The following is a 25,936-nucleotide window of genomic DNA, read 5'->3' on the forward strand; positions in this document are numbered from 1 at the left end:
CGAGATGTGCGTGTGTGTGTGTGTGTGTGTGTGTGTGTGTGTGTTTTGTGTGTGTGTGTCAGCCGGCTGCTGTGATACTGAGGCAGAGAGTGACGAACAGCTCTGTTATACACTCCAACCTCGATTACTCTCTCTCTCTCTCTCTCTTCTCCCAGTCATCTCTTTACCCTCCTCCTGCTGCTCAGCCTCCCCCTTCCTCCCCCCTTCCCCCCTTATCTCGCTGATTACCCCTCTCTCCCCCATCCATCTTTCTCACTACATCAAAATCTATTTTTCTTCCTCGCTCTATGTCAACCCTCCTCTTGGAATAGAAACTTAGAAATTCATTACCACCTTGTGAGTCTTTACAATAAATCTACAAATGCATCTGATTCAATCACTGACCACTTACTTGATTTAAAGGATAATTCTGATAATTAGTTTGAAGCATCGTTTCTACCAGTAATAACAACCTTGCCTGCACCAAGTCAATATCCGAGATCTGGGAACACAGCGAAGACTCGAAAAGAAGTCCGACTGTTTGAGAAACAAGCAGTTAAGTGTTGAACTGATGAAGGATCACTGGAACCTCCCATGGAAAATAGAGAACACCTTCTAGGAGATCTGAATCAAAAACCCCTGATCTAGGTAAAGACCTTGGGAACCTCCTAAAAACCACGGGTCAGGCGCAGAATCTCCTTACGCAACTCCCACCTCTTCAGACACATGTGGATCCTCATGATCTACCTTCTCTGTTTCTCAAAGAGGTTGGGAAACACCTTTAAGGCCTTTTGACGTGTATGAACACCACCTTACCATACTCAGCGACACCTAAAACTTTCTCAGTCTTCTTGCTCGTCTTCAATCACCCCTTCATCCCCTTAAAAATTGCTTAAAACTTTGTAAAATTGGATACAGACTTCTTGAAACCACTAATTTTCACTTGGAAACTCCTGAATCCCTGAAACCTTGTCATGGATACGAGGGGAGCAGTTCAAGAACTTGTGGATCTTCCACAAAGACTCTAGATCCTCTGTAAGGACCTCTCCTTAAAAATCTATGGAACATCATTATGGACCTCTAGTAGCCACCAAGAATATCCCAGAACCTATTAACAGACATTTGTTCAGAGACTTCTGGATCCTTCCCAAAGATGTTCTCAAGGATGACTTGAACCTCCTTTAACGCCTCCGTTTACCCCTTATAAAGTATCTCAACTTGTGTCCCAAGAACCTCTTAATGGCTGACAAGATCTTCAGTATATCCTTAAGAAACCTTGGTAGCTGTCAACAATGCCGTAGCTTTTTTAAAATACACTCTAGCAAGCTTAGAGACTTATTTACCTCTTCAAAGATGCTGTGCGTCTTCTCAAGGACGCCTATATCTCCTTTTAGACCTCTACTTTTCACTTTCAACTCCTCATGTGTCCCAAGGACCTCTTCACAGCTGACAAGGAAGACGCACTGGAATGCCCGAATCCTCCTCGAAAATCTTCAACGTCTTTAGTCATGCTGGAACTCTTTAAGGACTTTAGGTACCCACCTAGACGAAACCCCTGCAACCATTCTTTGAGACTTCAGCCTCTTTCCAACCCCTAAAGCATGTTTTGAACACTGTTAACCTCCATGAAGAACCCCCAAACCTCCTCAAGCATAACTGGAAAGCCCTTTTGCAACTCCTGGATTCTCCTCAAAGACCCCCTGACTTCCACAACTACTGCAATTCATCTAGAGACGTCTGGGTGCTTCTTAAAGATACTCTCAACTCTCTCAGCGATACCATATCTTCCTTAAAGCCTTCTACATATCCCCTTAACCAGCTCCTGAGAAAAAAAACGTGCTTCTTTACATTTTTTACTACATAGTTTCTAACTTTGTCTGCTGTTTGATTCTGGGCAGGTGAGCAGTGGCTCCCACATACAAGTAGTCATGTGGGAGCCACTGTTGATTTAAAAATATTGACTACTGTCGTGTTAAGAACCTCTGGTACCGGTCACGATTGTCCAAAGTCTATAAACAGACTCCTGCAAGCCCTACAGAGAATTTTGAATCCACTCCCAATTTTCTCAAAAGAACCGGAACCCATCTCAAACTTCTGGTTTTCCTCTAGTGTGTCCCTTCCCCTGGATCCTCCTCAAAAACCATCAACATCTTCAGCCATCTCTGGAACCTCCTTCAAGACAACCTAGACAGTCTTCAGTGACGTATGTGACCTCATCCGAGACTTCTGCATCTTTCTCACAGCCCCCTTCAACAACCTCGTCAAGAAATGTTTGGAGCATTGTTAACCTCAATAAAGACTCCAAGAACCTCCTCGGATTTCCCTGGAACATCCTCAGGGACTCCTGGACCTCCTGGGTCCTTGATTTAAGAACCACTGCTTTGAAGATGCTGCTTTTGCATATTCAGCACACATAAGCTATAAATGATCCACTCAATACAGACATGACAGCTGTGTGTGTGTGTGTGTGTGTGTGTGTGTGTGTGTGTGTGTGTGTGTGTGTGTGTGTGTGTGTGTGTGTGTGTGTGTGTGTGTGAATGTTGCAGCAGTCAAAGTGGAGAGGTGGAGGGTAGATGAGGACAGGAAACGGAGATGAGACTAATGTGCATCAACACCACACACGCAGGCACACGCACACGCACACGCACACACGCGCACACACACACACACACACACACACACACACACACACACACAGTCATGCATTAATTCCGAGCAATGTGCTGTGTTGTAACAGTCTGCAGGGAGCTGGTGCAGGCAGCCAGTTGTTCTGTTATGATAGCTCACTGATCCAGTACACACCAAATTTAAATGCTTGAGTGAATTTGCACACACCCAAGGATAAACACACACGCAGCTTGCTTTAACACACACCCATGGATATGCACACGTGCACATATAGGCAAAGACCTCATCAACATACAATTAGTGAGTAAAAACACACACACACACACACACACACCCGTGGCAGTTGAGATTGTCCACTCATCACCATTCAGACCAGCACCTCCCCTCTGCCTCGACACGGCTCACAAATTAAACGGAACCAAGCCATCCACAGCGTCTGAGAGGAGCGAGCAGCCTCAATTAAGATCATTTATACAAATACACACACACACAAACACACAACCACAAACTGCAATCACACACTGCTTTCTTTAGAATCTCCTGCTGTTGTTTGGGACAGAGGACTGGATGGAACCTGGTCTGTGTCGAACTGGCTTCCAGCAGCAGTGGGCAACGGGAGAGACTAATTTGTCACTACTAAATTAGTTTAAACCAGCTAAATCTGTCCAGCCAGACCAGTTTGCAGGGCAGGTTCTGAGCTGGAAAGCCTCCACTCAGAAGGGCTGCCTCATTCAATTTGGAGAAGCTGCTGGAGTCAGTCCAGCATTGAGAGGACTTTGGCCAAAAGTACGCACAGAAAATAAAACGTTTCTTTAAGGAGGAGCTGGTGGGTTACATTGGGAACAGACACTGCTTAGAAGTTACTCAAAATGACAAGTAAACATGTATTTTTACTACAACTAAACAACTAAAATTCAGTTAGAAGAATTGAAAATACACAGCAGAACCAACGAGTTGCCAAACCGCAGTGCCGGTGTTTTCCGGAATGACCCATACGACCGTTACGGAGCTCAGGAGGTAGGACGGGTCGTCCACTAATCACAGGGCTGGCGGTTTGATCTCTGGCTCCCTCTGTCCTCATGTCCAAGTGTCTTTGAGAAAGACACTGAATCCTAAATTGGTACTGGTGGTGAAGGTGGATGGATGGGTGAACGAGAGGCAAACTGTATAGTGCTCTGGATAAAGGCGCTTTATTAATGCAGCCAGTTACAAAGTGTTTTCTGTATCTGCCATCTCAGTGGTTAAGCTTTGAATGAGTTTAGACACAAAAACCGCAGCACATGCTGAAGGTTCGGAAAGACGGAGGTCATGGTTGAAAGGCATCTATGAAGAGACACCTGGATCCTACTACAGGAATCTCCCAACCTTCTTAAAGATGCATGGACCCGCCTTAAAATCCTTAAGCCCTGATCACATTCCAGGATGGGCGCAGATGGAGACATCTGCAGACTATCACGTGGACGGTGGATGCACATGTATTTCTACACATAACCACACGTGCACTAGAAAACATGATGACCTCCGACAGCGGAAGAGGAGCTGCTTTGTTTGTTGTGTCTCACTGAAAAGCATGAAAAAGGAAAAAAAAAAAAAACCTGTGTTTGGTTCAACAGTGCAAACACTCAGTGCACAGAGCAAGCTTCCAGTTGACTTTCCTGGCACATGCTGGATGTGCTTATTGTGCGGACAGTCCACAGGGTCACGCACAGGGTCCATGTGGACCCCCGCAACCATGAACCCGACCTTTAGATACCACTGTTTTCATGATAGACTCCACCTTCTGGAAGTCCTCCTCAGGAAGCTGGAACCAGCAGGTACAGAACTTTCATGTGGAACTGTCAGGCAATACTGAGACGCAAGAAGGAACGTTAAGGGGGAATTGCAGAGGATAAGTTGAATGTTCTCTTGTTACCGAGAACACAGGTGAACCTCACTTGGATTCCTGCTTTCATCTTTAAACCATCATATCTCGGTTTCAAAGGCATCAGCCAGCGGTTTAGTATTGAACCCCCACAAAATCTGAAAACGCCTGAGAGACAGGTTAAAACCTCAGAGGTGGAGATATCCTGACTCTTACTCTTTAGTATGGATCAAACACTGGATCCTACATCAAATCAAATCGAGTTTATTTTCATTTTATCATACAACTGGCAGAATGAAAACATTTAACAAGGCGCCATATATGCGCACTAGCATCTATACGACACAGTCCCCGTGTCCCGCATGAGATATGTGATATGCAAAATAATAATAAAATAAAATAAATAAAATAATCCCATAATGCAACCGGATAGTGTCTTTCATTAGACCCGCCCTGTCCCTTTAAAGTTCACTGACTGTGGGGCTGGCCCTTCCTGCAGTCGGTTTCAGCTGACATGCACTCACGGTAACATTTAATATCTGAACAAAATATGATAAAAAAAAACATTAGGACTTCAACATGGCCGAACAGTGACGTCCTGCGGCCTGAAGACCAATCAGATACGCGCAGCGCCGGACGGAAATTTGACTGTTTAATGCCCAACTCTGCACTTTTCCACACGATGTGCTAGTGTGAGCAAAGCGCAGAGCCGCAGTGCTTTATATCCCACAGGGGCTGGTAGAAAAATAAAAAAGTAAGAACCCGCATCGGCTCTGATGGGTTCACGCTCAGGAGGACCGTATGCGAGGCTCTGAAGATAACAGGGTCTGTAAAAGGACCAGAATATGACATGCAAAATATGAGGCAGAGGAGACTCTGGCTTTAAATGAATTCTCAGGGAAGAAGCAGAAACCTGCAGGTGGTCAACAGTTTCACAGAGAGATACTGCAGATAAACCACTGCAGTTTAATAGACGAGGCGGAGGCGGAGGAGCAGGAGGAGAAACAATGATGCGAGGAGAGTTGGGAAAAGTGGTGGAGGAGAAAAGAAGAAAGATCTCTACGGAGTTAGACTGTTTCCTGCTGAAAAGGCTGTGAAAACTGGTTGTGTGTGTGTGTGTGTGTGTGTGAGTGCGAAGTTGTGCTAATTAATCTGGTTGTGATATTTAATGCAGATTTTTAAAGATGCCTCATTTAAACTTCAGTCATGAGCGTGTTCATTTCAAGACGTCAGGATAACAAGCGCAAAAATCTTATCGTTCATGTTTCTCGTCAACTGAGGAGGAAGACATTTACAATCGTATTTCAAATTTTCCAAACCTTTACATCGGAGGCTTTGTACCATGTCTCGTAGTTGGAAGCAGCAGGACTGAACCAGTGAGTTCAAAATTTATAGTCAAACATTTCGCCAAGATGTTTGAGTAACTGTGTCCATCAGTATCTGAGTCAGTAGAAATAATAGATGGCGTCTAGAATTTCTGGTATTTAGGTGCGAACAAAATTCACATGTGGTCCAGCTCTGTTCAAATCAGTATTTCCGGATTGTTTCAGGTCCTCTAATGCGACTGCTGACTCTGCTGCATTTGTCTCTTTGTGTCGGCTGACCCGAAAAAAAACTCGTAGAAACAAACCTGACAGAAAAACCGTCAGAGAGATTTTGGATGAGAAAACAAAAATGTTACGGCGTCAGGTCCAGAGTCTCCAGAGTCTCCAGAGTCTCCAGAGTCTGTCCACCAGACAGCACTGACAAGTTGATTTTTGCAGTGGAAAATGTCGCACTCGGTACGCACCGCATCGTGGTCATGATTCTCTGAAGAAAGAAAAAAAATTGAATGGACCCTTTTTACGATTGTTAACGTTACGTTTTTATGTTTTTAAAACTGTACAAAATTTGGTGTTTTCATATATATTTTGATTTTATGACATTTACAATGTATTTTGGAACAAGAAACAAAATCATCTGAATCTTAAGACACAGAACTTCAGACTACTAAGTATTATTATGTGTTTATGTTTGAATTTGTAGGCGTGTCTGTGTGTGTGGTAGGTTTTATTAGTATTTTGTGACTCACTTATGAATTCCCTTTGTCAGACTGTACGTTGTATCCTGTTGTGTGTGTTTCATTGTCCTTAATAAACTCAAATAACAATAGTAATGATAAAGACTTAATAATTACTATCAGCCACAAATAAAACTCACAAATGAAGGTTTCATTATGGGCCTGAAAAGTCCAGATTCAGTCAGACAAGAGTTACCATGCGCAGATATAACGGATGTGAAAACTGCCACTATAACACGGTAGACACCAGAACTCACCAGTACATAGACATTAATGAGCAGTAAGAACCAGAGGACATCAACAGACTCAGACAGATGCGGATCTCCTCACACGACAGGGCGTATTTCATGCTCTCGGCGTCTGTTTCATCTGTTTCAGTTTTTTCTGTCCGGTTTGTTACGTCCATCTTCCTCTACACACGTACTTTCACAGTTATATTAAATCATGCTGCAGTGATGTAACTGTGTGATGCTTGTGACTCTGTTTCTGCGCAGTTTCTATTTATATTCTGTTTGTCTGGTTGCTGTGCTCTGTGACTGGCTGCTGTTGCTGCAACGACCCAGTTTCCCTACAGGCTCAGTCAAGTTTCTTCTGATTTAATTAACTTTGTAATGACTGTGAATATAGATTTATTCTCCTAGAGCAGTTTAAACAAACTGGACTGACACTGAAGAAAAAAGGAGGTGAAGACAAGACACTAATTTCAATTCAACACGTCAGTGATTGGACCACAAATGTAGGTTAAACACCTCCTGATGTGTCTGCTCTTAAAGCCTCAGTTGTAGTGGAGCTGGAGAAAATGTAAAGTTTGTCCTATGGAGGGCGCTTCGAGCTAAGTGCTAACATGCTAGTGTTTACCATGTTCATCATCTCGCGATAGTGTGTTGGTATGCTAAAACTAGCTAATCAGCACGAAACACAAAGTAGAGCTGAAGCTGATGGCGGCGTCAGTAGTTTTTCAGATATAACGGCTTCAGAAAGTCTTCAGACCCCTTCGCCTTTTCACTTTGTGTTAATGGATTAAATTGCCATTTTTGCTCATCAATCTACAATCAATAATCCATTACGACATAGTGAAATTTTTGCAAATTTATTAAACTGAAATCCCTCATTTACAAAAGTATTCAGACCCTTAATCCAGTTCTTTGTAGAAGCCCCTTGGCATCAATTACAGCTTCCGGTCTTCTTGGGTGAGTCTCTACAAGCCTTGCACACCTGGACTTGGGCAGCTGATCTCGTTCTTGCGGTCAGATCCTCTCAGGCTCCGTCAGACTGGATGGGAAGAGTCTGTGACCTGCCATCTTCAGGTCTCTCCACAGATGTTCTATGGAGTTTAAGTCTGGACTTTGGCTGGGCCACTCAGGGACAGTCAGAGACTTGTCCTGAACCCAGTCCAGCGTTGTCTTGGCTGCGTGCGTCAGGTCACTGTCGTTCAGAAAGGTGAACCGGGAACCTGCTGCGGGCTGTCCCAGTCCCAGTCCCAGTCCCAGTCACTTTCACTGTCTTCCATTACACGGGGTAAAACCAGCAACTGTCGTACCCCGCGCTCGTTTTAGTTCCTGAAGATTATCCGGCTGACATCATGTAGTCTGATCCCGCCTGAGGATGGCAACGGAACAAGTGCAGTACAAACTCCAGAAAACAAGGCCAGAGAGGGATTCATCCTCCTCTCAAGGACAGCTGTATCACCTGGGGGAGGAGACGTCTGCGATTTTAATAAACTTCAAAAGGGACTCAGTGCGTGTGCGTGTGCGTGTTGAAGGAGAATAATAAGCAGGCTCCAGTTTGACTTCACTGCTGCCACTGAGCAGCTTTCCTGCAGCGGCTGGAGGGGCGGAGGTCATCAGTCTGGGATTCAAACCGACAACCTTAAAATCCCAAAGCCCGGTCCGGAGGCCTCTCTCGCTCCGGTGGCTACAGGACTCTCTGTCTTTATCACAGGGAATATGAGTGAGTGTGTGGCACAAGTCGCTCGATACCTCAGCTGCACAGTCCTTGACCTGATTGGTGTGGCATTTTTCAGCAACACACACACACACACACAGAGGCAGAGTAGCAGCCTCAGTCACAGATCGTCTACTGGGATAATAAGCTAGCTGTGTGTGTGTGTGTGTGTGTGTGTGTGTGTGTGTGTGTGTGTTGATCAGCATACTGATGCTGTGTAGAATAATAAGAAAATAATGTAGGAAATACATTGTCAAATAAATTATCACTGTATGTATTATTATAAAATTTTGTCAAATATATAAATGAACGAAACAATTGTGAAATGATTTCACCAGATCGTAAAAGATGCCAGGTTCATCTGGTCAGTACTAATCACAGGGGTTCCTCCTCTGGGAAGCAGGAATGCGAACATGTTCCTGAATGTTGCTGAGATAACGGTTAGCTACAGTACGCTCCTGCTGAAACTCCAGGACAAATCTAATCGATCAAACTGCCGCGACAACAACCCAACGGTACCCGTAAACAACACTGGGTCGTAGGTCAATGAGCCGACATTACTCTGGTGGCACCTCTTCAGTAACATTGGAAAACTGTACGTAAAGGAGTTTGCTTTCTAAACACGTTTGCCAAGACTTCTGCTCTGGATCTCCGTGTCAGCGATGAACATCTGGTAGCACTGAAGACGTCAAGTGTAAGAAAATGATCAGTGAAAAACCTCCAAAATGGAGGAGGAGCGTGTGGACTCTGGGAGAAAACAGGTAACACGAAAAGCTATTTTAGAAAAGTGACTTTGAGGAAAATTATTTTTAGCTGTAGCATTAACTAGAGCTTGCCGGTGTGTTCTGAGGCCTGGATCTGTCTCAGTAAGATTCAGGACCAACGATGTGGACTAACGACCAGAGATTTCCCCATGTGTCTCACACAGTGTGACGGGCTCTTCCAAGTTTTTAAAGCGAAGAGATCCCAGTTTGTCATGAAGCAGCAGACCGGATCCATCCAGGCGGACGCTCCGACTGCAGCTGTTCACCTCAGCTAACACCAGCAGAAAAACCAAAGCAGTGTTAGGAGCCCCCCTCCCCACACACACACACTTATGCTGAGCAGTGGAGCAAAGCCACCTCTTCACAACACACACTGCACTCTCTTTAGAAAATCAAACAACACACACACACACACACGGTAACACATCAGCAGCCTCCCCGTCTGTCGTCTACTTGCTGGATGAAACTTCATTTATACCCAGGTACATTTTTTTCTGCTGTAAGAGTGAAGCTGCACCACACAGGCGTAAACTCTAGCTAGTCTACGTCCCGGCCTCCCGTTGTGTTTTCTTCGTTCAGGCTCAGCGAGTCCTGTACTGTCATTTAAAGACACAGCAGTGGTTTGGCTGCGGGGACAGAGATGTCTGTCGGTCCAAAATGTTGGCAAAGAGCTAGATATGTCCAAAACTGGACGGATGGAGAGGCCGTTTGGTTCAGTGATGCGTGACAGCACTTCAGTTCAAAACTGGATGCCTCTAAAAAAAGAATGATAATAAATAATTAAATAAAAAACTGGCTCAGCTGTAGTTTCCATTAATATCACAGATACTGTGGTATGATAACAGCCTGACATTTAGCACGTCAGCATGTAATTATGGCCCGATAATCAGAATGGATTCCCATTTCATTTGCCCTTATTCTGACCTTGTGTTCATGTTTGCCGGCTTCGGAACTAACTAAACACCACATTTTGTGGTTTTATATGGGGGTTGAGCTTTAGAGGTGCTGGTAGGTGAATTTGTTTCCCTCCGTTTCCAGTCTTTATGCTAAGCTAACCACCTCCCGGCTCTAGACGTCTACGGGGAAACAGGAAATGAACAGCGGAGCAGCGGTCTGTAGGGTAGAAGTCGCACACTTGGTTGACTCAGTCACCCACGCCGACCTGCTACTTGGCGAGTTTGGAGGCTCCGTATACACGTCAGGCCACTTCCAACTTCGTTGCTGACCGACAAAAAGTCTTAATGAACGTCCGTCAACACACGTCATTTTAGGTATTTGAACAAACGCCGACAAATGTTTGAGCTGACACAAGCAATGTAACGCCTGAAGCTTCAGGTAAACAGACTGACTTCTGCCACATCACGACGTTAAACCTAAACTTCACCAAACAGAGGCTGAGCAGCGTCTTCAGGCCGAAAAGATGTCGGATAGTTTCTGCTCTGCTGCTTCTGCTCCCAGAAAGACGAACCTGAAACAGCATTTTGGAATTGAATTGAATCATTTATTGTTGTTGCAGCAGCCAAATCATGTTTCACTAGGAATATAAATAAGATAAGAAGCCAAAAGAGAAGAAGAGGCAGCAGGGGGATCTGAGAGACGAGCAGCATCGATCAGCACCATCACCGAACCTAATTTATCATCAACAGAGAAATGAGAGGTGACTCTGCCCCTCAGCGCTTCCATTCCCTCCCCATGCACCACACGCCGACACAAACGAGCGACTTTATTGTGTTTATGTCAAACTCTTATGAAATCGCGGTGGAAGAAGCCTTCGGATCCACCATAAACCACATGCTCGGCAAAGAAATCTCACACGATTTCAGTCTCGTACATTTGTTAACTGGTCCTGCTGTCTTCCATCACCTAACAAATCAGCTCCCAACATCAGACAGCTGGCAGAAAACACAACAACAAGCCATAAAAAGGGGTTTTTGGCGCAAACCTTTGGACAGATGCTCCCAACCTCATTATGCCAAACCTGATATGTTTGCAAGAAGTTTAATCAGCTGTGACTCATTGAAATGATCTGTTTTAAAGCCTAAACACACTTTAATCAAAACGCTGTAGACAAGCATCAGCGTGTCCCAAACTGAGGACGAAGACTCTACGAGGTGTCACCGTCCCTTGTTCTGGTCGCCTGCAGCATCTGCCTATTTGTTTTAGACTGAATCTTATAGTTTTACTTCCACTGTTTACTATTCGCTGAGGGACTGAGTCCCCAAGTTCAGGCTAAAGACTGAACATGAATAATCTTCATCTAAAATCAACAGGAGGCTTTATTCAATAAAAACAAGATATCATATTCATATTGGCACTTTTATGTTTTAATCGATAATTAACAGTCAAATTCTACAAATTCAACAGCTCCAAACAACAGAAAGAATCTTTAGCTGCAACTCTGACTGAGCCTGTTGACTGATGAACAAAACATGACATTTATTCATTTAAACTTAATTTTAAGATTAAAATGTGCTATAATGGAGGACAAATTCCTGAATCACAAAGAGATTCCCAAGTAATATTAGTCCAGCAGAAATTGGGCTTTTAAATAGTATTTTTACTTGTTATAAATGTGATTCCACCTTTGAGCCTCTAAGGAAAAGCCGACGACCTCCTACTTATTCTAATCTATCAAGGACGTTAAAATTAAAATCAAAATTTAGATGAAAAATAAATAAATCAGTACATTATTCATCGGCACAGATATTATTCCCAATCTGAAAACCTCACAATTTCTAAATGACACCCAATAATCTCTTAGATTTTAAGATCTCAAGATTTAACAGAGCAGAAGATATTGCAGAATAAAATCCAGCTCAGAGGAAGAACATGTCTGACAAAAAGCTCACATAAAAGGAACCGGAGCAGGAGACAGCTGCTTGAGATTCCACCTCAGAAACATCAGACTCCAGTAATACCAGCAGCAAATAATGTTCTGCCCTCAAAAGAAAAAAAAAAAGCCAAACCCTCCAACCAGCAGCCTGGAAAAATAAAAAGGAACCCTCACAGCCCCGTCCGCCTGCTTCAAACGCACCACACCAAACGCACCCAGGCCAGAGGGAGGCAGAGGCAGCCAGAAAACCCCAAACCCAGAGAAGGACAGACCCAAGACAGCCAAAGCAAATGAGAAATAATAATAAAAAGAAATCCTCCACTCTGTGGTGTAACGGGCCTATGGACAGGACGGAGGGACTGCTGGTTCAAACAAGCCCTGCGAAGACAGAAACACATACATTAACATAGTGCTGCACTGGCCTGCGCTAGCCTGTCTGCTATCTTAGAGTACAACAGCAAAACACACACAAGCATCGAGATGAACTCAGATACACTCTGAAATATTCGGAGATACACTGAGATGCACTGAGATAATCTGAGCTAAACTGAGACACTCAGACAAACACGGGTAAGTTCAGACGCTAAGAGATGCAACAAGAGATAAGACTGAGAAACACTGACACACTTGTTATTACAAGTACTACAATACTGAGAAAATCGACGTACTTTGAGGAAAATGTAGATGAACACGCAAAAACCCAGATACTCTGAAATAATTGGAAATACTTTGAGATACTCTGAGACACACTCAGACCAACAGATACCTTTCAGATACACTACGTGCTCAAATACACCGAGATAGTACTCTGGGATAAAGTGAGATACTCTGAGATACATAGAGTAAACTAAGACACGCGGAGCTTCATAGAGGTAACCTGCAAAACCTCGAGATACACCAGGATACTTTGTGAGCTACTCTGAGACGAACGGAGACATTCTGAGGTACGTGTGTGTATCGGTCTATGTCTATATTTGAAACTGGTGCGTGTGGCATGTACCTGTTGAGAAATGTATCGCCTCATTTAGAGGCTGTTGAGGTGTCAAACCTGGAAACAGCTGACCCATGCTAATGCTAACCCAGTTAGCATGTGAACCGCCCTGGTCCTTAACTGCTGCTGAAGTGCCTCAGGGCATGACACTGAACCAACACACCACCAGTATTAGACTGCGGCTACGCGTGGACCGACTCAACAGGAAAAGTGCTTTAAGATGTGGTAAACACACACACACACACACTAATAGAGGAAGGTACTGCCACACTTGTTAAACGCTCTAATGGATCAAGTGAGTTAAATTAAGCGTAGATAGAACCTCCCCAAACGAATGAGAGAAACAAAGTGAGGGAGAGACACATGGTTTAACACTGCAGCTTAAAGCTGCTCAAATCTAAATATTTCCCGTCAGATTGGTTTTTTCGTGAAAGGATAAGTCTGATGGATTCGATCTTTTTCTTATACTCAAAAAATCCCATGTACGAACTCAAACCGACCGCGTGTCAGTCCGCCTCTCAGCACTTTGGCTTCCCACCTCGGTCTGTGGCTCTCAGCTCCGAGCCCATTGGCTGCTGCCGAAGACGTCAATCTTTAAAAGCAGCTCGTAAGGTTTCATTTCTAAACAAGACTCAGTCCTTTTCCTAAAACAGCTGCTCACACAGGAGGAAACAGCGACTTTGTCGGGGACTATTTTCAGCGGCGGATTGATCCACTTTTGGTGCTGTGGCGCGTGTGTGTGGGACTGGGTCAGAATGAACTCCAGTGTGTGTTGACGGAGATGAAGGAACACGTCACCCAGAGCAACAGTGAGACTCACTGATGCGTTTTAGTAGTTTCTGGGAACAGTGGAGCTCTGAGGCTCGGAGGAACCAGATCCATCAGGCTGTAGATACACATGAAAAGTGCTTTTAAAGAGAAGAACCCTTTTGACCAAATTACCTGTGGCCACTCGTGTGTTTCCTTGAGGTGTTTCATCGTTTAAAAAGCGTCTGTGTGTGTATGGAACTGTTGCGACGTCCGATCGAGTCGGTGAGATCCAACAGCTGTAGTGAATAACCTGAAATATGTGATATCGAATAAAGAGTGAGGCTTCATGGGCCCCGTATTTCCAGCAAATGTCCTGGAAACTTTGCTCACATCAGTGTAGGATGATCTCAGGGCTCTGCTGAGGCATCTTCATCGCTTTAACGTCAAAGCTGAGGTTTCAGCTTTTATGATGAAAACGCAGCCAAAGAGTGAGCGAGCTCGGACAGAGCTGACAAGCTGACACTGATTGGATGTGGCAGGAGACCACTAGATAAACACACACACACACACTCACAGAGAGAGAGAAAACAGCTTGCGTGTGCGTTTACCAACCAACAAACAAACCCCTCTCTCCCCTCCCTCCCTGTCTCTCTCTTCCAAAATGGCAGATGGTCACATTCAGTCTGTCTGAAGTTTTATGAGCCAACTCAGAGCCAACACACACAAACACACACAGAGACACAAATGTGGTCACTTTTGGGGACATTACATGGACTTGAATTCATTTCCTGGAGATTTACCCTAACTCCAGCCATAACCACCGACTCAAAACTCACCTTTCCCCCAACTGGGGACGCCAATTTTGTCCCCAACTGGACAAACTGTCCCTAATTAACTGGTCTTTAGTCTGAAATTTGTCCCAAAAAGTAGCCTATGACACGCATGCTAACACACGCACACACACAGCAGCCGTTGTGCGTCTCCCGCAACAAAACTCATCTAGAAACCCTTGACTCAGTTTGACTTTCTGAGAGTTGAGAGTCAAAAGTCAGAAATGTGCAAGAAGCACATGAGAAGGAAAAGTGTGCTTCAGGGACAGACAAGAAGCTCAGAGAGCTCAACAGACGCTGTCAACAAACGTTTAAAATAAATACAAAAGGAGCACGTGGGTAAAGCAGAAATCCAGCAGAGCCGTTCCTCTAAAGGGTCCCTGTAGGATCCTTGGCTGCTCCTGTTTTCCTGAGCTTCTGATTGATCGGTTTCTCTGCTACACTTTTAATTTCTATTCGGGGCAACTTACAACTGATTACTGCACTGTAACTGTATTTCTAGTCCACTATGTATTTTATTTTCATTTTATTTCCTTTTATGTATTTTTTACATTGCTTGTCCAAGGTTTCAGGACGCCCCCATCTCCACAGTTTTTAGTGAAATTTCAGCTCAAGTTCGGTGAAAAACCTTCAGTGGTACAAAGGTCAGCGGGAAACGGCCCGAGGAAAGAGAAAAGTTGATGCGGACGATTCCTACAGGTTCCCCAACTGTAGTTGAAGACTCAACAACCCTCAGCGTCGGAGCCAACCGCGCCACTACGCGCTCCGATGCATTATGAGGTCAACGACGTGCTGCAGGAAGTAGTCACTGGTAAACTGGTGTCAGACTGGTGTCAGACTGGTGTCAGACTGGTGTCCGTGAGGATTCTAGGTCATCCAGGTCACGGTATATCTAAGTGCTGTACGAGGGCAACTGGACCTGCTTTCACCTGAAAGGCCTCTTCAGTTCTAACCGACTGGTGTCACCTCCGAACTGAAGAAGCCTTTCGGATGAGGAACCGGGACCAGACGATATCTGGAGTCTCCGCAGATTAATTCATTGTTGCGGTTCAAGACAAATTAGTCACTTTTGAAGTTATTCAGGTTTTGGATATTTTTTATCATTTATTTAACTAGTTATTTTATTGGAAAAATTAAATGGAAGCAACTTAATGAATTTGATTAAAAACATTTTTTTTTTAAGGGCCAATAATGAACTTTCACACACAGTATTTAAGGACTGATGTAAGTCAGGCTTTTAATGCAGAGCTGCTCATTATCAAACATATCTTTCAATTACTTTCATTTATTTAAAAGTTATTGAGGTGTGTAGATATGTTATGAAGGAAAATATAAATACTGGATCTGATCCTGGATTGAAATGAAGTCAAATGACTAATTAGGGCTAAAAAATACATTTCACCTGGACATTTATATCTACGTATTTTATTAAGAAGGCGCACATTTGAAAGCGTTAGTTTTAACTTATGAGGAGCTGAACTCAGTGAAATAAAGCAGCAGATGAGGTGGATCAACAGACTGAACCCTGAACGAAATATTAAAGAGGAGGAACCTTTCAGGATGAGTAGCACACCGTGCTGCATGATGAGAGGCAGAGATACATCAAACTATAACTGGTAGGTATAACAGTGTGTGTGTGTGTGTGTGTGGTCAGACTCTTACTATCGTGTTGTTTTTAGCCGAAACGCTGCCAGAAACTCCTTTAACCCGACGCTCATTTACTGCCGATACAGCAGGTCATTTATCAGTGGACCGGTACGTCTGAGCGGTCGTGACCCTTCCCGGTCACAACAGTCAAGTGTCGGACAGGACGAACAACTTGTTGATGTTGTTACATCCTCTAGCCACATTCACACTCCTTCATCGTCCAGTCAAACTTCTACATGAAATATCTACATCGTAGGAAGTGATTTATAGTTCAGTATAGTTTTGAACCTGTTTATTATCATAGCACCACCTGGAATTTCTACATTATCAGACTTTATAATAAACCCACGGTAAAGTGTTGATGTGTTTACGCTGGAGGAGGTTTTGAGATGAAATACACAAAAATGCCTGGTGTTAGTGAAAATAAGACTGAGCCATTCATCTTCAGTCGCTCCAGGCACCACACACACACTGTCTGTATGTTGGTTTTTCCTCTTTTTTCCCATCTCTACAACCTGAAAGTGTAGGTAGATTTTTCCATCACTACAACCGGCAGAGCTACGGAGCCTCGACAACACCCTTTTTCCTAATGGCGGGACTAATGGAAATTTTCCCCAAATCTAATCTGTATTTGACTTATTTCCATCAGTCCTGAGACCAAAATACTGTCAGTGTTTTGTCGGTGCCTGTGTCTTTAATGACCCTAAGTACACGAAACGTCTGACTATCCCCGAGTCATGTGGCTGCAGGTTGTTTTTGGACAGATGGAGGAGTGTCTGTCTCCGCAGGCCGGCAGGTGAAGAGTTTTAGCCTCGTGTTTGTGTTTTGAGTTTGTCTTTACTGCCGACTTTGGACGCAGCCCGAAGACGGAATCACAGAGGGTGAAGCTGCTGCAGAGCCACAGAACAGCTGAGAGTTTGGTTGTTGTACCCTGAGCGCAGATATTCTTATGTATTTGTGTGAGTGTGTGTGTGTGTGTGTGTGTGTGCGTTACTGACCTTTGGCCTGCTCCAGGTCAGAGTTCAGCTCGTGCTCCGATTGGCCGGGAGGTCTGTAGGGTGGGGGCTGTCTAAGAGGGGGCGTGGTTACTCCTGGTTTCTGCAGAGGGGGAAACAAACAGGCAGAAAACCTCAGTCACTATCTGTGTCCCAGTCTTCTTAGAAGATAACAGAGGTTTGGACTCCAGTCATACTGTCAGTGGGTAGTGAAAGGTGTTAGTATCCCAGTTATCCCAGTCCATCACTGAACCCCTTCATTCCAGTGTGGTGAGGTTGTGCTGCCCTCTGCTGGACTATACAGGACTCACAATCTGATTTTACTAAAAAAGCTACACTTCAAAACCTGCGTCAGATTGATTTGATTGTGAGGAATGTAAAGATAAAGACGAGATGTTACGACACCAATCCCACTTTCCACAGCAGTGGGGTGGGTGAGCTTTGGATCTGGGTTTGGAACGGTTAAATAAATATCAGCGTCTCGCTACTTTGAGCATAAAGCTGAATATGAGGACGTTTCTGTTCTTACCGGAGGCTCTGTCCTCTTTGCTTTGTGTTTGCTGTAGGTGGGAGCTGTTAGAGACACAGGCTGAAACACACACAAGCACGCACGCACACGCACACACACACACACACACGCACACACACACGCACACACACACACACACACACACACACACACACACACACACACACACACACACACACACACACACACACACACACACACACAGACTGTGAGACTTGAGTGTGTACCACATTTACATTATGTGCTTTTATTCACAGTGTACCCCCCCCGAAGCTGCTGAACCAGCTGTGACCAGCTCCTGTTGCAGTGCAGCCGTGGACGTACAGACAACTGTCACTGGGTCACTGAGATACTGAAGGAAACTTAAAAACAGGGAGATTCTGAATGAAGTTCTGCAGCCTCTTTGTCCTCTGGTTTCTGAGTGGTTTTCTGGAGATTTGTTCTGGAGGGACATCAGAGGTCATGACGTCCTCAGGAAGTGGACGTCACACTGAATCACATCAACATGTGTTTCATGTCTGTGTGTTGAGATCTGACTTAGTCAGGACTATGAGAAGGACCATTTCTGACTGTAATTCGCCTCACACTGTATTTTGCCTCCCATTCAGCTCTGCGGCGCCCCCTGGGGAGGCATTTGACTTTCTCTGTTTTCTTTGTCCTGCTGGATGTGCATGACTGTTACAGACCAGATCCATTTCACCAGGGTTAAAATGCTGCCCTGAAAGATGAGCCCCCCCCCCCGTAATGCGCATCCTGTCTGAATGGGGCTTTACTGTGTGTATTAGTACCCGCGGTGTAGCAGACAGGCTCTGGACGATGAAGACGACGGGGCTCGGAGCTGATTTAATGGCACTGACCGCCTCCTCATGACTGGCAGCTCGAAGGTCAATACCTGACACCTGCACACAAACACACACACAAACACACACACCAGACAATGTCAAGATATACAGACAAATGCCTCATCCCCTATTTTAGGTGGTGAGAAGGGGTCACCTGTGAAACCTGTCCTCAGAAGGTTTTTCTGTGATTCTTGAGAGGTTTTAAAATCCACAGTTTCAGTACCATGTGTGAAAACTAAGACAATAAAGTGGCACATGTTCTTTTGTGGAGTCATATTCCAACGGGCAGCAGTTGTCCAGCGGTGCTGCTGCCTTTGTCAGATGTTAAAAAAAAGCTAAACACAAAATGTTGTGGATAAAAGAGAGTTTCATCGTTCATTATTCATCTGTGAGCAGTTTTTTCAATGTGCTGCTGGGACATAAAAAGGCTGAATCCAAATGAAACTACAAACAATGACAAACAGGGATTTCTATGCTTCTCCTTGTCACTCGTTACTTTTGTAATCTGAGGCTGAGAGGTGAGTTCAGTGTATCTGCAGTGTAGTGCTACACACAGGGGAACACGGTACTCGTACATAAAACTGAAAAGCCCATGCAAGTATTGTAGCTTTAAGATTCACTTTATGCGAAGATCCAGGTATTAGATCCAGTCCTACCTCCAGAATCTTGTCTCCGGTCTTCAGACACAGTGTCTTGGCAGCGGGGCTGTTTGGTAAAACCTGCTTGATGAAGATTCCCTTGAGTTCCTCTCCGTTCCTCAGACGCTTGATGATGTGACGACCTCCCACGATGCTCAGACCCAGAGACTGATCCTCCTCAGCCCACACCTCCACCCTGCAGGGCAGAAAGACTCTTTATTAGCCCTGCAGACTCCACATGGTCTGGTCAGAAAGGCACACGTAACCACTGAAACACCAAAACTGGGACAGACAAACATTAAAAATCCTTCCTAGTTCTGTAGATTCATCTCGGTCATGACACCATACCCCTCCCTGTGTGTGAGCACCTCCTCTGTGGCCTGAATACAGGATGGCCCACTAGCAGAAAACAAGAGGGTTAATATTTTTGGTGTCCGCGTTGAATGCTTGTGTTGCTCTCGTTCCAGTATTGAGATGGAACTCGGGTCCCTGTGGTCTTGATTCAGCATGAAATGTTTGTGAAGGCCCAAGCGTCCTATCGCTCAGGCCTCAAACACCCGTCGGCACCCGTTGGATTTCTGCTTGGCTCTGTTAAGCCTGTCAAACTTGGACCTCTGACACTCGTCACAACTGAACATTTGAGCTGCTGAGACTGAAAACGCTCCCGTCAAAGGGGCTAATTCAGATCTGGTTTATGCGCCTAAAGGGCTACAGATTGGACAAGTTGTTTTCCAGAAAAACTGGACAAAATTCAGGGTTTGTAGAGCAACAAAAAATGACCCAAAATTATGGATTTTCATGGTGTTCAAGGTGTTAGAAATGACACTGGAGCTTTGGGGAGTGCCATTTAAAAACATTGAGCAAAAGTCTGAGCATGAAAAAATGGTTTCTCTGGAGAAACTGACCAAATCTGGGGGCTCTGGATCACTAGGAGGCTTTGTACAACTGCATCACACCCACCCGCTTCAAAGCTTGCAGTCCCGCCCCCGCCGCCGCTATAAAAGCTTGTGCTGAATCACAGTGGTTTTGCTGGTGTGTGTGTGTGTGTGTGTGTGTTACCTGCGGGGGCGTCCCCAGTGACTGAAGGCAGGAGTTTCCTCTCCCTCCCCCTCCTCTCTTTCAGGGAGATCACTGTATGCACACACGCACACGTACGGAGTTAGCTACAGGTTTCTGTAGAGGTTGCTTAAACTAGCCGGAGGTGAGGCAGGTCTCCTACCTGTGGACGCCACTGATTGGTAGAGAGGCTCCTCCCTGGCCCCGCCTCTGTCTCCTCTCCATGTCAATCATCCTGACAGACCTCCACCAGAGGAAAAACAACACAAATTTTTTTTTTCTTTTTTTTTTAAACCGAGAACGTTTCACTGGTCAACTCAAATCAACTTCTTAATCTTCATCAGGATACAGGCATCTATATGCTTAGTGGTCACATTATTAGGTACGCCTGTACAATCTACTGCAATCCAATACAAATGCTCAGCCATGATTTCCACTTTTACAAAGCTTAGAAACTTAAACTTTCTGTTGAGGCTGTCAGAAAAGTGAAAATTCTACGTCATGTTTATTATGGAGGCTGTGCGGGGTGGTGGTGTTGCACTGGAGGTGAAAAGTGTTTTTAATATTTTGCCCCACTCATGTATGTAAATGGGGTGGACCACAGATGTGTTAATTAAAGGCTGCTTTACCTAATAAAGTGGCCAGTTCCGCTGGCACTTTGAAGCTTCTTCCGAAGAAATTGAAGTAAATAATAACTGTAAGATGTCAGTAACAGTAAAGTAACCCTGCTCTGTGGAATCAAAAGAAAACGGAGTATGTTTTACCTTGCAGAGGAATGTGTCATTTATTACTTTATTAGATAACAACAGAACTCATGTCTGTATGAGAGGTTTGTTGACGGAGGACTTCAGGACATAAGGGTTAACTGAGTGGGTTTGCTGAGTATGAAAATCATGTCAATCATAGTTATGGCCTTCATGGGAGGTCTTGGGGCAACATGTTAGACTCCACCCTCATCAAACCACCAAAAGAGGGACTCTCTTTTCGAAGTGGTGGAACGACAGCTTCTTAACACACTTCTTGCGGGGGTTTTTCTCAAACTTGTCACCAATTTGTAGATACCGTATAATGCTGGGAAGCCTCAACTGTGTGCTACCAAAATATTTAACCAGCAGAGGGTGACGCAGGACCACTAAATGGTGCAAACACCAGGAACGGGAGAAGAGGGACAGAGAGTAAGAAGAAACGGAGGAAAAATACAACCGAGGGAAAAGAAGAGAAGGAGGAGGGTGGAGAGGAGGTGCGGTAGATACTGACTCTGTGTCAGTGTCTGTCAGAGTGAGCTCAGAGTCTGCTTCACTGTCTCTGGAGTCTGGAGGACCTACACACACACAGACACACACACACAGAAACAATATGTTAGTAAAGTCACATCAGCCAGATGTCAAAAACACACAGTTTCACACATGTACCGTCTCTCTCTCTGCCTTTCTGCGTCTCTTTTCACTTTTAGTTTTGACCTGCTACGACACACACACTGGTCACACCTGGTAGAAGCATGACCTTGTTGCCGGTGGCCCACACGCCGTACACACGCCGTGCATACACTGTACGCACACACCATGCAGACAGGAGGGCTCGGGGCACAGGGACCCGGACGTGCCGATCAACTGCTGCCTTTCCAGACATGCATCAGTGCAGGGTAGCTGTCAGGAGTCAATGCTGCGGCAGGTGTGTGGGCTTACACAGGAATGTGTGGGTGTTTTGATGTGTCATACGCCGTCTGGCCAGTGTGTGGTGCCCCTTAGCTGTTTTGAACTCGTTGTCTTATTTCTAAAGCAAAACACGTGTTTAAAGGGGAACGGAGGCCAAAGACGACAATCACGCTTTGTTGTCCTGTGATCTCAACATAACAGGCACATTTTATTACTTTGATCACAACGCACACCTAATTATTCTGAAAGGATTCTGACATGTTGATCGGAAAAAAATATTATTTTCCTACGATATCTAATGTGTTGTAATCTTTTATGTTGACATCTTCAAATGATTGTTGTGATCATAAGAACAGAAGATGCTTGTTTGTGTTTCATGCTGTTAATGAACGTTTTTTGAGGTAATTATTCTGAACACGAGGTCCACTTTATTACTGTAACTGATACCGAACCACATCACACGGACTGATCCAGTGAACCGAGCTTGTGACTTAAGCACAGGACTTGGATCACTGAGGAAGGCTGTGGGATATGGTCGAAAACTTTGGGAACAGCTGACTAGGCAGACCTCAAGTTTATAATATTCATAACAGAATGTGTCGCCAGGGCCAAGAATCAATAAATCAACTCAATGTATTGTTTCATTTGAATTGAGTGTATGTTTTGTCTTTGCATTTAAATGCCCTATACTCTATTTAAACTTTTGCTTTGGATATTTAAGTCTTCTGTTATTGGTATTGTGTATAGTAATTATGTTATCCGTACTTTAAAACCAGGTGCAGTGATAGATTTCTCATAGTCACATGAATCTCACCTTCACCTCTCTCCTACCCGGCCTCTCAGTAGAAAGTGTATTATTTCATAAGGTGATGATAAAGATTCAGATTCTCTCCCTCACCCAGAATCAGATTTCCTTCGGACACAATGCTTTCACGGTCTGATCTCTGCAGGTCTTCCCCCTCTCTGGGCTGCTCCTGCTTCTCTCTTCTCCAGCTCTGAAAGGAGAAATAGGTCAAACACTAACCAAAAATCACAAAAAGTCATATTAAATTGCAATATTAGACAGTGGAAACCCAAACCCAGATGATGATGATGATAAATGCTGAGTCTGCCGCTTATTCTCAAATAAAGGCCTTGTAAAAATATCTGTACCATAATGTCTGACATGGTCAGTTCAGTACAATGTACATTTTCATAGCATGTAACCATCAGTAAAACAAGTCATATCATAGACTCACCACTTTGTGAAAAACACACTCTCTTTTTAACAACAACATACTGTTCTCATTCACTGATTAAGTCCAATCACTTTAACGGCACAGACTTTTTTTTTTTTTTACAATCACTTTTAAGTTACCATCAACCAAACTCAACACTTCCTGCACATGTTTCTCATTAAAAGGCTACAAGGAGAGCGAAGGATTCAGCAGCATGAATCCATGGACCCAACCTGCCGTGTGTCAACAGTCCAGGCTGGTGGTGGTGTAACGGTGTGGGGAACATTTTCTTGGCTCCACTGCGGCCCCTGAATACCAACCAATCATGGTTTGAACGCCACAGCCTGTCTGAGTGTTGTTGCTGACCATGTTCATCCCTTTATGGCCACAGTTTACCATCTTCTAATGGCTACTTCCAGCAGGATAATGCATCAGGTGGACTTCAGTGGACTTTGGTGGCCTCCCCAGTCTCCAGATCTGAATCCAGTAATTCAGTACTACCCAGTATTAGTATGGTATTTCTAATAAAGTGCACGGTGTGTATATTTTTTTTAAATTAGCAAGCAGCGCTAAATTTAATTAGCAAGCATGAGCTTTACGGATGGTGTCCTACGATATTTTGTATAGTGTTCAATAGCACTTAAAAAGTGTGGTATTGTCACGAGACAGAGACTCTGAGCTTTGCCTGTGTTCTCTTGATAACTAAAGTACATTTCATTACTATGCTGTCCCATTGTCATATGGTAAAGCTGACATAATGTCATATGATACCGTCGTGATTTTCAGTGTTGTAGTGTTGTCAATTGAAGCCTTTTCATGTGGGACACAAAGGTGAATCATATGCAGGAAGAGTTGAGTGTCACTGAGAGTAAGTTGAAAAGAAAACCAAAAAAAATCCAGCACACTGTCCATGACTTGAACTCACTTTATTAAGACGCCGTTTCCGAAGGAAAAACAAAACAAAAAAAAACTGCAAAGTAGAAGCAACTGGAAACAATTAATGAATGAGGACTATATAGCTATTACCCAGAGTAGAGCGTTGAGAATGACAAGGCTCTGATGTTGTACTAATAGATTACTGCTATGGAAATGGACATTATACGGAATTTGTCAAGTCAACAGGTAATCATGGAGGAAGTGCTGAGTTTGAATCAACAGCAAATTAAACAGGAGTAGATCCGAAAACCGGGAGGAATATTAATAAAAACTAGGAATACTTTAACAAGACAATTTAGAGGCCTGTTTCTCTTTGTTGTTGAGGTAAATACTCTCTTTCCTCCAACTGTCTCAACGATGAGCTCTACACACTCACCTCCTCTGGTCCAGCCCGGCTGGAGGCGGAGAGCTTCCACTCCTCCCATGATGGAGGTGGTTGCCTGGGGAGAGAGGCCGTCCTCTCCTTTTCTCTCTCGTCTGTCTTCACCTCCTTCTCCTCCTCCTCCTCCTCCTCCTCTACCTCGTCCACAGCCATCTCCCTGCCCTCCTCTACAGGCAGGAGGTCAGAGGTCAGAGAGGAGGTGGTATAGCGTGGCAGACCTCCATCCAGGATCAGCTCTGGCTCCATCTCCTCCTCCTCCTCCTCCTCTTCTTCTTGTCGAAGGTCTTCAGGCAGGATGGAGCCGTCACCGAAACCCTGATAACCAGAAAAACAGCACAACAACATTAACCAACAGTAAGAAGGTCAAAGGACAGAGGTCACAGCATTGACTTTCAGTGGACTCCAACTGTGAAGATACGTATAATGAGTTTTTCCAAAACTGAAAAGAGGCCTTCCTCTTCACTTTAAGAGATTTGATCATTAAATTGGGAATAATTATCCAGATGCTTTCATCAGCTTTGTGGATCTTGCTTTCTATATTTTCGGGGCAGCTCTGCACCTGTATGACAGATAAATCAAAAGAATTGACTCAGTAAATCGGTAAAACTGATGGATCCAGAAACTTTGAGCCGTTTGCCTTCAGCTCCTCTCCTCATTGAAGAAACTAAACTGAAAAACCGCTGCTCACACTAAATCTAAAACTTGAGTTACTTCAAAGATTGGCCTTTAACTCTGAACACATAAAGGTTTTCTCCAACTCCCCAAAGAGCCTTCCTCAGCAGATACTGAGGTGGTATCCTGTTCTTAACATTACGATGCAGACATTAGCCCACGCCGGGAAATATTAATGACAACACTTTAGCTAATTTCCATCGATGAAGCCTCATCTTCAAGGACTCTGTTCCTCTTCTTTTAATTTGGGCCTGGGAAGCTGGCCCATCACAGCCATATAATGGAGGTGAGAAGCAGACGACGGCAGCAGCAGAGAGCTCATAACGCTAACAGGATGTTCTGCAGACTGATGTGTATTGGCCGTGACTGCCTGGCCTCATATTCATAAGATTTAAAGAGGTTGTCGTTTAATATCTCTGCCATTAGAGGATGAGGACAGTTGAGGAGACGAGTCGGCTGGTTCAGAATTTCTGCAGCGTGGGCTGCTGAGAGGTTTGCCTGTGTGTTCGAACTCAAAACAGACTGCATGTAGGACTGAAGGATTCTGGCTTATATCAAGATCTTGATACACCGCTAAAAGTTGTGTTTTAGATGTTTTTTTTAATGCACGTGGAATTCAATGTCCAAATTTTAGGTTTAGAATTGATTGATGAAGAGCTGTGCCTGTTGTGCCTGGTCATGGCTTGGACCCCATTTCCACCCTGCATTAACCCATTATTAACATGTGA

The 25,936-nt window shown here is 44.4% G+C and overlaps 1 protein-coding gene across 1 annotated transcript in view; it reads right to left on the bottom strand.

The window, feature by feature from the left end:
• Positions 1-25,936, bottom strand: part of patj (PATJ crumbs cell polarity complex component) — a 135,015-nt gene that overhangs the window by 58,889 nt on the left and 50,190 nt on the right. Inside the window, exons 20-28 of the mRNA XM_040128453.1 lie at positions 24,531-24,851; positions 22,900-22,996; positions 21,604-21,667; positions 20,510-20,590; positions 20,350-20,421; positions 19,309-19,486; positions 18,599-18,709; positions 17,811-17,870; positions 17,285-17,384 (exon numbers count right to left, since the gene is read on the bottom strand). Of these exons, the coding sequence (XP_039984387.1) occupies positions 17,285-17,384; positions 17,811-17,870; positions 18,599-18,709; positions 19,309-19,486; positions 20,350-20,421; positions 20,510-20,590; positions 21,604-21,667; positions 22,900-22,996; positions 24,531-24,851 (1,084 nt within the window). The remainder of the gene's footprint in view (positions 1-17,284; positions 17,385-17,810; positions 17,871-18,598; positions 18,710-19,308; positions 19,487-20,349; positions 20,422-20,509; positions 20,591-21,603; positions 21,668-22,899; positions 22,997-24,530; positions 24,852-25,936) is intronic.

The sequence above is a fragment of the Xiphias gladius genome, chromosome 6 (assembly GCF_016859285.1).
Source record: "Xiphias gladius isolate SHS-SW01 ecotype Sanya breed wild chromosome 6, ASM1685928v1, whole genome shotgun sequence".
NCBI lineage: Eukaryota > Metazoa > Chordata > Actinopteri > Istiophoriformes > Xiphiidae > Xiphias > Xiphias gladius.